The following is an 11001-nucleotide window of genomic DNA, read 5'->3' on the forward strand; positions in this document are numbered from 1 at the left end:
GGTTTCACATACTAGTACACTCTTGTACTTGCACATCATAACCCACTATCATGAAGGGTGACACGTGCTGTCTCACACAGGCACCATTGCACACCCCACCTACCACGGCTCTTTATTCAGTCCCACTCAGACTCACACCTCCATCGTCAGGACTCTGATGATTTATTTTACAAATCATTGATGGTCCAGACCAAGAGCTATGGGGAGCCCAGAGGTTGGGTTGTAGAAACTTCTGGCTCCACGCGGAGAGGGACCCTACACCTGCTCTGAGTCATGCTCTGTGTCCTCATGGGCTGAGTGGCGCCTCCACAGTGCTGGTGGTGGTGGGAGGCATGGGGCCTGTGGGGAAGGAGCCTGTGGGTGAACCCAACAGGGGCCCGGGGAAAGGCATGAGGTGGCTGACAGGCCCTGACAGCACCACGGGGCCCGGGCCTCGGTAGAGATGGGCAGTACCAGGTGGGCCCAATCTCAAGCCTGAGGCCACTTCCCCACAATTCCCACCATCGCTGCCCCCAGCCACTACCAAGAAGCCACCAGCCGGAGCCTCAGCTGGTCCTGTGCCTCCCAGGCTCAACACTGGCTTCTTTTCTTTCTGTGATGGCCTGGGTTTTCTAGACTTTATACCACCCTTCTGCACGGTCCGTGGTCGGTTCACCTGATGAAAGAGAGGCCATGAGTGTTCCCCAACCTCAGACTTTTGCCTCTGTCTCCAGCAGGGACACCCTTTCCACCCCATTCCTTAAGAGTCGGGAATTGGGTCAAGGACTAGGGGAGCAGGCCCCAGCTGTGGCACAGATAATGCCCTAAGGAGTCATGAGCTTGTGAGGCCCTAAGCAATGGAAAGGCTGAGGGAGCCTCTAGCCATAGGACTAGCTGATGGCTGGAGGGGAGGGGGAAGGAAATGAGAAATGGAGGAGAGAGAAGGGAGCAGGAGGGAAAAGACAGGCAGGGAGGAGATGAAGGTGTAGAGAAGAGAAGGGTGATAGGGAAGGAGGAGGGAGGAGAATAACAGGGAGAAGAGAGAAAGGGAGATAGGAAGAACACAGGAAAGGAAAAGGAGAAGGAAGGCCAGGTTAGTGGGATGGGGGTGCAGGGGGGAGGCTCCAAGAGGCAGGGCACACCTGGTGTCGCTTGTAATAAAGGCCGCAGGCATTGCACACGGGGTCTCTATTGGCATTCAGCCGCCACACTGCCGTGATGGTTGTCTGGCAGTTGGTGCACTGGGCACCTGCTCGCTTGCTGACCTTCTGGGGGCAGCAAGAAAATGAGGGTCAGTGCACTTGTGGGTGGAGGACCCAGGAGGTGAGGGTCAGGGTGCAGGCAGGGCTTCCTGGATGAGGCATAGACTGAGGGTGCTCTGAGGGGCGAGGACATGGCCTCCTGTCCCGGGGCTTTCCAAATGGCGTGGGGTGCTTCATCAGTGGTTCTCAGCGTTGGCGGACATTGGACTCCCTTGGGGAGCCGAAAACAATCCTGATGCCCAGGCAGCGCCCCAGACCAAGTAAATCAGCCCATCTCGGGAGGGCCCCACGGTGATCCCAGTGTGTAGCCAAGGATGAAAACTGCTGTGCAGGGAGTGGACGGCGTGCCTGCTTGCAGCCCGAGGGTGGGCTGAGGGTAGACACTCCTGTACAGAGCTGGGTCCCTGAGTGGATGGGGCAGGGAGGGGGGATGTGGGTTCTCATAGAGTGTGAGGGCAGAGATCCCTGCCCAGAGAGAGAACAGAGTACCTGGGTGAGGGGAGGCCGGCCTGGGCTCTTACTGGGCGCCTTTGGGGCTTGTTCTGCCTAGTCATCGTCTGACCCCCGGCATTGCACAGGTGGCACTGTGGAGCGGCTTTCGCTCTGCCGGACTTTCGCTCTGCCGGACTTTCGCTGTGCCTGGTACACATGCTGTCACACCGTCTCAGAACCACCCTGCATGGCGCACAATCCCAGGCTTCTGGTGAGGTGGACAGGGGGAAGAGGGACCAGGCTCAGCCCAACTTTGCCTTGGACCCCATCCCCCTCCTCACCCTCCCTGTCCCTTTGGGGGAGCCTCACCACAGGTGGACGGGGGCAGGGCTCCTTGGAGGCTGGGGGAGGAATAGACCGCTGGATTGGGGGGGCTTCTGGTTGGAGGAAAGAAGCTCCTAGGAAAGTCGGTGTGCCCATAAGCACTGCTGGGGACAGGGATGGAGGAAGGCACCGCAGGCCCCAGCGCCAACAGGTCCAGACTCAGTCGCTGTGTCCTGATGTTCTCTAGGAAGGTACCCCTTGCATAGGAATCTTCTGAGGCCTGGGGAGGGGTGTACTCCCAGGTGGGGCTCACAGTTGCGGGAGGGTAGAGCCCCGTGCTGCCATAGGCCCAGCTGGTGTATGGTGAGCCTCCTAGGGTCCCCTCCAGACAGCAGAGGCATGCATTGACCTGGAAGACTGTTTGGGGTGTGGGTGGGTATGGGAAGGAAGAAAGAAGGGAACAGAAGGTCTGCAGCCATCCTGCTTTCAAGATGCAGTGATTCCCAACAGCCCCACATGGTGGCCAGCCTTCCCACCTTCCCATCGGTTGCCAGAGCAGCTCTGCTGGCCATTGGGGGACTCCTGGGTCTGAGTCCCACTGGTCACTCTGGCAGCTGCAGTCACCAGCAGCCTTTTCCCAATGGGCTTGTAGCATAACTTTGTGGAGCCCCAAGGGCCACTCAACTAGGGTCACCCCCACCTACTTACCGTATTCATTCCCAATGAGGCAGTCTGGGGATGTACGTTCCCAGGTCTGCACATACACAGGGAACGTGATCCACATAGCCTCATGAAGGCTTCTGGCCATTTCTAAGATGGCTTCTTTGTGAGATTCTTCCCTAGCTAAGGGTCTCCATGGATACCCCAGCAACATGGAACCCTGCCAGAAAAGCCAGTGCAGCAGCTGCCTGCATATGCTCCAACTGGGGCTGGGGATCGAACCTAAACCCAGGTGCATGCCCTTGTCTGGGAATCAAACCCGAGACCCTTCAGTGCACAAGCCCATGCTCTCACCACTGAGAACACCAGCCAGTGCTCATAAGAGGGCCCATGAGAGATTCCTATGGGCCAGGCCTGGAAGTTGCGTATGTCACTCTGCTCACTCCATTGATCAGAACTGTCACATGTCCACCTGTCATTGCAAGGGAGGCTGGGAAAGTGAGTGAGTCAGGGAGAAAGGGGAGCAGGGTTGAAAAGCCTATAGCAGTGCCTGCTACGGGATTCTGTAGACTCCCCAGAGCTACGCTGTTTCATGTGGTGGCCACTAGCCACAGTCAGGACAGTGGCTCCTGTACAAGGGGAGGGCAAGGCTTCCCGACCAAGGCTGTCAGAAAGAGTCACATCAGGGCTTCCTATACAGGGTCAGGGGAGTGCTTCCAGAGGGCAAGTTTAGGGGTTCCTATGAACGATCAGGTCAGAGATTCCCGAAACGGGTCAAGTTACGGATTTCTGTTGGAAGTCAGGGAAAGGTTTCTGCAGAATCCAGCACTGTTATAGGCAAGGCTTCCTGTAGAGGGTCAGAGCCATGGAGCCAGCACAGGGTTAGATCAGCAAGCCCTGCACAGTGTCTGGGCAGGAGGTCCTGTGCCAGGTGAGGCTGTCGGTGCCTATATAGGATGAGGTCTGGACTTAAAGCAGGGCGTCAGGACAGGTGCCGCCCACAGATTCCGGAAAGGTTTTCCATGTAAGTTCAAGATTGAAGTTCACATTGAGAGTTGGATCACAGGTTCCTGTGGACTCTGTGGGGTAGGGTGTGAGGTAGGGATTGTTGTGGAGAGTGACGTCAGGGGTCATTGTCAACGATGTAAGCAAGGCTCCTGAACTCAATCGGGGTTCCCAAAGAGTTTACAGGTGGGGATTTCTTTCTTTAAAATATATTTTTAAAGATTTCAGAGAGGAAGGGAGAGGGATAGAAACATCAATGGTAAGAGAGAATTTCTGCAGACAGAGTCAGAGAGGTGGTTTCTGAACTAGATTTTAAGATGAGCAGAGTGGTTGTAAACTGCTACCTGGACGGCAGGGCTGCAGTGCAGTGTGAGGACAGAGCTGTCCCGACCAAGGTCCAGGCAGGATTCCTATAGAGATGGAGTCCCATGAAGAGGGTCAGGCCAGGCATTTCTATAAGGGTGGGTGGGGCAGGCTCTGTCCTGCCACCAGGGAAGGCGGAGGTTCCTGTGCTGTGGGGGCAGGACAGGGTGCCTCCTGTAGAAGGTGAGGACCGGTGATCCTGCTCAGGGTCAGGATGGGTTTCCTGTTGATTAGAGAAATGGTTCCCTTAGAGCTCCAGTATCAGAGAGGCTCCTGAACCAGGCTAGGGCTGCCGTTTTGATAGGAGTTGGGGATCCGGGGCTCCTGAACACGGCGGGTCCAGGGGCCTGTCCAGCTCAGGTTCTGCAAGAGGTTTCTGTTCAAGACGAGGACAGGGGCTCCCACAGGATGAGGAGGCTGGGGTTCTGTGGAGCGGCCAGGGAAGTTCTGGACAATCCCTGTCATGAGCAGGGACTACTGTGGTTCTTCAGTGGGCCAGTGTGCTGACGAGCTGAAGGGATGCTGTCCTGTTGATGCTCAACCACTGAGCCACACCAGCCGGACTGGAGTATTTTTTCAGGTGTTCATGAAGGAAAGCACCTGAGCCTTCCGCTGTTGTTGCCCACAGTGAGCACTCAGGAAACGGTGCTGCTTGCGGTTAGGAGCCTCTGGGCAGTGTGGAGGCTACACCACGGAGCCTGGCTCAGCCCTGTGCCAACAGCTGGGTGGCCTTGGGAGAGACGCTTAACCTGTCTGGGTTAGGATGTCACCTGATTCCGTGCATGCTCCAGTGTGAGGGTTTGTTCCATGGAAGAACACATCCCAGGTGAGTGGGTGCATTGGGGAGGGAGTTGGCACTGTGGGGAGCTCACCACCTATGGGGTCTAAATATCCCCCTAGAGATTATTTTGTCCTCCTAATCTCACCCTCCTTCTCTACCATTTCCCACAGGGCTGCAGGCCGAGCTGGGCTGAGAGAGATAAGAGATGAGTGACAAGAGGGCCCATGGACTACCCCACGGTCCCAGACCGGCCTCTGCCCTTCCTGCTGGCTGCCTTTCCAGCCCCAACCTTGGCCTCCCATTCCTGTCCTGAACATGTCTTCTGTCCCTTGGAGGTGGGCCCCTCACTTGCACCTGTATATATATTGATACCTCCACAAGCAAGTGTACAGAGCTGCTCACGCTGTCAGCCACTCGGAGGCACTGTGACAGGGCACAGGATGTGCGATACGCTCACATACACATGCTTGCACACAAGTGCTGCCCTTGCCAGACCCACAAAGACCTCCTGACACGCAGTACCTCAGGTCACACTGCTAGGTCTCCACATCCGTCCTACACAGCCCTTGGTGAGCATCCCAGAAATGTTTATTGAGCAAATGCTGTGCCTGGTACACATGCTGTCACACCGCCTCAGAACCACCCTGCAGGGTGCACAATCACATGAGCACAGCCTCACATGTTGCCTCAGCACACCCCGTTACACACATACCCCCACGTCCTCTCATACAGTCACTGGTGCCCCATTTCTCACAGTTGTCTGGTGTCGTGCACACCATCTCTCAGAACCTCACCCCCATGGTCACCACCGCACAGAGCAGTCAGCCACCACACACAGTCTCTGCCCATGACGTGTGCAGGTACACGCCACATCATACACCCTGGTTGCTGTCACACGCGGTTTCACATACTAGTACACTCTTGTACTTGCACACCATAACCCACTATCATGAAGGGTGACACGTGCTGTCTCACACGGCCTCACGCCATCACCAAAGAACGACAGGCACCGTTGCACACCCCACCTACCACGGCTCTTTATTCAGTCCCACTCAGACTCACACCTCCATCGTCAGGACTCTGATGATTTATTTTACAAATCATTGATGGTCCAGACCAAGAGCTATGGGGAGCCCAGAGGTTGGGTTGTAGAAACTTCTGGCTCCACGCGGAGAGGGACCCTACCCCTGCTCTGAGTCATGCTCTGTGTCCTCATGGGCTGAGTGGCGCCTCCACAGTGCTGGTGGTGGTGGGAGGCATGGGGCCTGTGGGGAAGGAGCCTGTGGGTGAACCCAACAGGGGCCCGGGGAAAGGCATGAGGTGGCTGACAGGCCCTGACAGCACCACGGGGCCCGGGCCTCGGTAGAGATGGGCAGTACCAGGTGGGCCCAATCTCAAGCCTGAGGCCACTTCCCCACAATTCCCACCATCGCTGCCCCCAGCCACAACCATGAAGCCACCAGCCGGAGCATCAGCTGGTCCTGTGCCTCCCAGGCTCGACACTGGCTTCTTTTCTTTCTGTGATGGCCTGGGTTTTCTAGACTTTATACCACCCTTCTGCACGGTCCGTGGTCGGTACACCTGATGAAAGAGAGGTCATGAGTGTTCCCCAACCTCAGACTTTTGCCTCTGTGTCTCCAGCAGGGACACCCTTTCCACCCCACTCCTTAAGAGTCGGGAATTGGGTCAAGGACTAGGGGAGCAGGCCCCAGCTGTGGCACAGATAATGCCCTAAGGAGTCATGAGCTTGTGAGGCCCTAAGCAATGGAAAGGCTGAGGGAGCCTCTAGCCATAGGACTAGCTGATGGCTGGAGGGGAGGGGGAAGGAAATGAGAAATGGAGGAGAGAGAAGGGAGCAGGAGGGAAAAGACAGGCAGGGAGGAGATGAAGGTGTAGAAAAGAGAAGGGTGATAGGGAAGGAGGAGGGAGGAGAATAACAGGGAGAAGAGAGAAAGGGAGATAGGAAGAACACAGGAAAGGAAAAGGAGAAGGAAGGCCAGGTTAGTGGGATGAGGGTGCAGGGGGGAGGCTCCAAGAGGCAGGGCACACCTGGTGTCGCTTGTAATAAAGGCCGCAGGCATTGCACATGGGGTCTCTATTAGCATTCAGCCGCCACACTGCCGTGATGGTTGTCTGGCAGTTGGTGCACTGGGCACCTGCCCGCTTGCTGACCTTCTGGGGGCAGCAAGAAAATGAGGGTCAGTGCACTTGTGGGTGGAGGACCCAGGAGGTGAGGGTCAGGGTGCAGGCAGGGCTTCCTGGACGAGGCATAGACTGAGGGTGCTCTGAGGGGCGAGGACATGGCCTCCTGTCCCGGGGCTTTCCAAATGGCGTGGGGTGCTTCATCAGTGGTTCTCAGCGTTGGCGGACATTGGACTCACTTGGGGAGTCGAAAACAATCCTGATGCCCAGGCAGCGCCCCAGACCAAGTAAATCAGCCCATCTCGGGAGGGCCCCACGGTGATCCCAGTGTGTAGCCAAGGATGAAAACTGCTGTGCAGGGAGTGGACGGCGTGCCTGCTTGCAGCCCGAGGGTGGGCTGAGGGTAGACACTCCTGTACAGAGCTGGGTCCCTGAGTGGATGGGGCAGGGAGGGGGGATGTGGGTTCTCATAGAGTGTGAGGGCAGAGATCCCTGCCCAGAGAGAGAACAGAGTACCTGGGGGAGGGGAGGCCGGCCTGGGCTCTTACCGGGCGCCTTTGGGGCTTGTTCTGCCTAGTCATCGTCTGACCACCGGCATTGCACAGGTGGCACTGTGGAGCGGCTTTCGCTCTGCCGGACTTCCGCTCTGCCGGACTTTCGCTGTGCCTGGTACACATGCTGTCACACCGTCTCAGAACCACCCTGCATGGCGCACAATCCCAGGCTTCTGGTGAGGTGGACAGGGGGAAGAGGGACCAGGCTCAGCCCAACTTTGCCTTGGACCCCATCCCCCTCCTCACCCTCCCTGTCCCTTTGGGGGAGCCTCACCACAGGTGGACGGGGGCAGGGCTCCTTGGAGGCTGGGGGAGGAATAGACCGCTGGATTGGGGGGGCTTCTGGTTGGAGGAAAGAAGCTCCTAGGAAAGTCGGGGGGCCCATAAGCACTGCTGGGGACAGGGATGGAGGAAGGCACCGCAGGCCCCAGCGCCAACAGGTCCGGACTCAGTCGCTGTGTCCTGATGTTCTCTAGGAAGGTGCCTCTTGCATAGGAATCTTCTGAGGCCTGGGGAGGGGTGTACTCCCAGGTGGGGCTCACAGTTGCGGGAGGGTAGAGCCCCGTGCTGCCATAGGCCCAGCTGGTGTATGGTGAGCCTCCTGGGGTCCCCTCCAGACAGCAGAGGCATGCATTAACCTGGAAGACTGTTTGGGGTGTGGGTGGGTATGGGAAGGAAGAAAGAAGGGAACAGAAGGTCTGAAGCCATCCTGCTTTCAAGATGCAGTGATTCCCAACAGCCCCACATGGTGGCCAGCCTTCCCACCTTCCCATCGGTTGCCAGAGCAGCTCTGCTGGCCATTGGGGGACTCCTGGGTCTGAGTCCCACTGGTCACTCTGGCAGCTGCAGTCACCAGCAGCCTTTTCCCAATGGGCTTGTAGCATAACTTTGTGGAGCCCCATGGGCCACTCAACTAGGGTCACCCCCACCTACTTACCGTATTCATTCCCAATGAGGCAGTCTGGGGATGTACGTTCCCAGGTCTGCACATACACAGGGAACGTGATCCACAGAGCCTCGTGAAGGCTTCTGGCCATTTCTAAGATGGCTTCTTTGTTAGATTCTACCCTAGCTATGGGTCTCCACGGCAACCCCAGTAACATGGAACCCTGCCAGAAAAGCCAGTGCAGCAGCTGCCTGCATATGCTCCAACTGGGGCTGGGGATCGAACCTAAACCCAGGTGCATGCCCTTGTCTGGGAATCAAACCCGAGACCCTTCAGTGCACAAGCCCATGCTCTCACCACTGAGAACACCAGCCAGTGCTCATAAGAGGGCCCATGAGAGATTCCTATGGGCCAGGCCTGGAAGTTGCATATGTCACTCTGCTCACTCCATTGATCAGAACTGTCACATGTCCACCTGTCATTGCAAGGGAGGCTGGGAAAGTGAGTGAGTCAGGGAGAAAGGGGAGCAGGGTTGAAAAGCCTATAGCAGTGCCTGCTACGGGATTCTGTAGACTCCCCAGAGCTACGCTGTTTCATGTGGTGGCCACTAGCCACAGTCAGGACAGTGGCTCCTGTACAAGGGGAGGGCAAGGCTTCCCGACCAAGGCTGTCAGAAAGAGTCACATCAGGGCTTCCTATACAGGGTCAGGGGAGTGCTTCCAGAGGGCAAGTTTAGGGGTTCCTATGAACGATCAGGTCAGAGATTCCCGAAACGGGTCAAGTTACGGATTTCTGTTGGAAGTCAGGGAAAGGTTTCTGCAGAATCCAGCACTGTTATAGGCAAGGCTTCCTGTAGAGGGTCAGAGCCATGGAGCCAGCACAGGGTTAGATCAGCAAGCCCTGCACAGTGTCTGGGCAGGAGGTCCTGTGCCAGGTGAGGCTGTCGGTGCCTATATAGGATGAGGTCTGGACTTAAAGCAGGGCGTCAGGACAGGTGCCGCCCACAGATTCCGGAAAGGTTTTCCATGTAAGTTCAAGATTGAAGTTCACATTGAGAGTTGGATCACAGGTTCCTGTGGACTCTGTGGGGTAGGGTGTGAGGTAGGGATTGTTGTGGAGAGTGACGTCAGGGGTCATTGTCAACGATGTAAGCAAGGCTCCTGAACTCAATCGGGGTTCCCAAAGAGTTTACAGGTGGGGATTTCTTTCTTTAAAATATATTTTTAAAGATTTCAGAGAGGAAGGGAGAGGGATAGAAACATCAATGGTAAGAGAGAATTTCTGCAGACAGAGTCAGAGAGGTGGTTTCTGAACTAGATTTTAAGATGAGCAGAGTGGTTGTAAAATGCTACCTGGACGGCAGGGCTGCAGTGCAGTGTGAGGACAGAGCTGTCCCGACCAAGGTCCAGGCAGGATTCCTATAGAGATGGAGTCCCATGAAGAGGGTCAGGCCAGGCATTTCTATAAGGGTGGGTGGGGCAGGCTCTGTCCTGCCACCAGGGAAGGCGGAGGTTCCTGTGCTGTGGGGGCAGGACAGGGTGCCTCCTGTAGAAGGTGAGGACCGGTGATCCTGCTCAGGGTCAGGATGGGTTTCCTGTTGATTAGAGAAATGGTTCCCTTAGAGCTCCAGTATCAGAGAGGCTCCTGAACCAGGCTAGGGCTGCCGTTTTGATAGGAGTTGGGGATCCGGGGCTCCTGAACACGGCGGGTCCAGGGGCCTGTCCAGCTCAGGTTCTGCAAGAGGTTTCTGTTCAAGACGAGGACAGGGGCTCCCACAGGATGAGGAGGCTGGGGTTCTGTGGAGCGGCCAGGGAAGTTCTGGACAATCCCTGTCATGAGCAGGGACTACTGTGGTTCTTCAGTGGGCCAGTGTGCTGACGAGCTGAAGGGATGCTGTCCTGTTGATGCTCAACCACTGAGCCACACCAGCCGGACTGGAGTATTTTTTCAGGTGTTCATGAAGGAAAGCACCTGAGCCTTCCGCTGTTGTTGCCCACAGTGAGCACTCAGGAAACGGTGCTGCTTGCGGTTAGGAGCCTCTGGGCAGTGTGGAGGCTACACCACGGAGCCTGGCTCAGCCCTGTGCCAACAGCTGGGTGGCCTTGGGAGAGACGCTTAACCTGTCTGGGTTAGGATGTCACCTGATTCCGTGCATGCTCCAGTGTGAGGGTTTGTTCCATGGAAGAACACATCCCAGGTGAGTGGGTGCATTGGGGAGGGAGTTGGCACTGTGGGGAGCTCACCACCTATGGGGTCTAAATATCCCCCTAGAGATTATTTTGTCCTCCTAATCTCACCCTCCTTCTCTACCATTTCCCACAGGGCTGCAGGCCGAGCTGGGCTGAGAGAGATAAGAGATGAGTGACAAGAGGGCCCATGGACTACCCCACGGTCCCAGACCGGCCTCTGCCCTTCCTGCTGGCTGCCTTTCCAGCCCCAACCTTGGCCTCCCATTCCTGTCCTGAACATGTCTTCTGTCCCTTGGAGGTGGGCCCCTCACTTGCACCTGTATATATATTGATACCTCCACAAGCAAGTGTACAGAGCTGCTCACGCTGTCAGCCACTCGGAGGCACTGTGACAGGGCACAGGATGTGCGATACGCTCACATAC

The 11001-nt window shown here is 56.7% G+C and overlaps 2 protein-coding genes across 2 annotated transcripts; both read right to left on the bottom strand.

Moving 5' to 3' along the window:
- Window positions 1-286: 286 nt before the first annotated feature.
- On the bottom strand, window positions 287-1891 carry LOC118654272 (erythroid transcription factor-like). Its single transcript, XM_036305601.1, has 3 exons — window positions 1763-1891; window positions 1122-1247; window positions 287-655 (listed from the first exon to the last, which is right to left on the bottom strand). Exons 1-3 carry the CDS (start codon window positions 1889-1891, stop codon window positions 287-289), a joined length of 624 nt encoding a protein of 207 aa, XP_036161494.1.
- Window positions 1892-6018: 4127 nt separating this feature from the next.
- Window positions 6019-7625, bottom strand: LOC118654273 (erythroid transcription factor-like). Its single transcript, XM_036305602.1, has 3 exons — window positions 7497-7625; window positions 6856-6981; window positions 6019-6387 (listed from the first exon to the last, which is right to left on the bottom strand). The coding sequence occupies exons 1-3, from the start codon at window positions 7623-7625 to the stop codon at window positions 6019-6021; spliced, it is 624 nt and encodes a 207-aa protein (XP_036161495.1).
- Between the last annotated feature and the right edge of the window lie 3376 nt (window positions 7626-11001).

This window comes from Myotis myotis, unplaced genomic scaffold (assembly GCF_014108235.1).
Source record: "Myotis myotis isolate mMyoMyo1 unplaced genomic scaffold, mMyoMyo1.p scaffold_m19_p_4, whole genome shotgun sequence".
In the NCBI taxonomy this organism is placed as follows: domain Eukaryota; kingdom Metazoa; phylum Chordata; class Mammalia; order Chiroptera; family Vespertilionidae; genus Myotis; species Myotis myotis.

Excerpts from the sequence above, each read along its gene's own strand:
- LOC118654272 (XM_036305601.1), bottom strand. The coding sequence starts at position 1,891 with ATGTGTACCAGGCACAGCGAAAGTCCGGCAGAGCGAAAGTCCGGCAGA. Across the intron at positions 1,248-1,762 it reads ACAAGCCCCAAAGGCGCCCA|AAGGTCAGCAAGCGAGCAGG; the intron begins GTAAGAGCCCAG and ends TGCTGCCCCCAG. Across the intron at positions 656-1,121 it reads TTTATTACAAGCGACACCAG|GTGAACCGACCACGGACCGT; the intron begins GTGTGCCCTGCC and ends CTCTTTCATCAG.
- LOC118654273 (XM_036305602.1), bottom strand. The coding sequence starts at position 7,625 with ATGTGTACCAGGCACAGCGAAAGTCCGGCAGAGCGGAAGTCCGGCAGA. Across the intron at positions 6,982-7,496 it reads ACAAGCCCCAAAGGCGCCCG|AAGGTCAGCAAGCGGGCAGG; the intron begins GTAAGAGCCCAG and ends TGCTGCCCCCAG. Across the intron at positions 6,388-6,855 it reads TTTATTACAAGCGACACCAG|GTGTACCGACCACGGACCGT; the intron begins GTGTGCCCTGCC and ends CTCTTTCATCAG.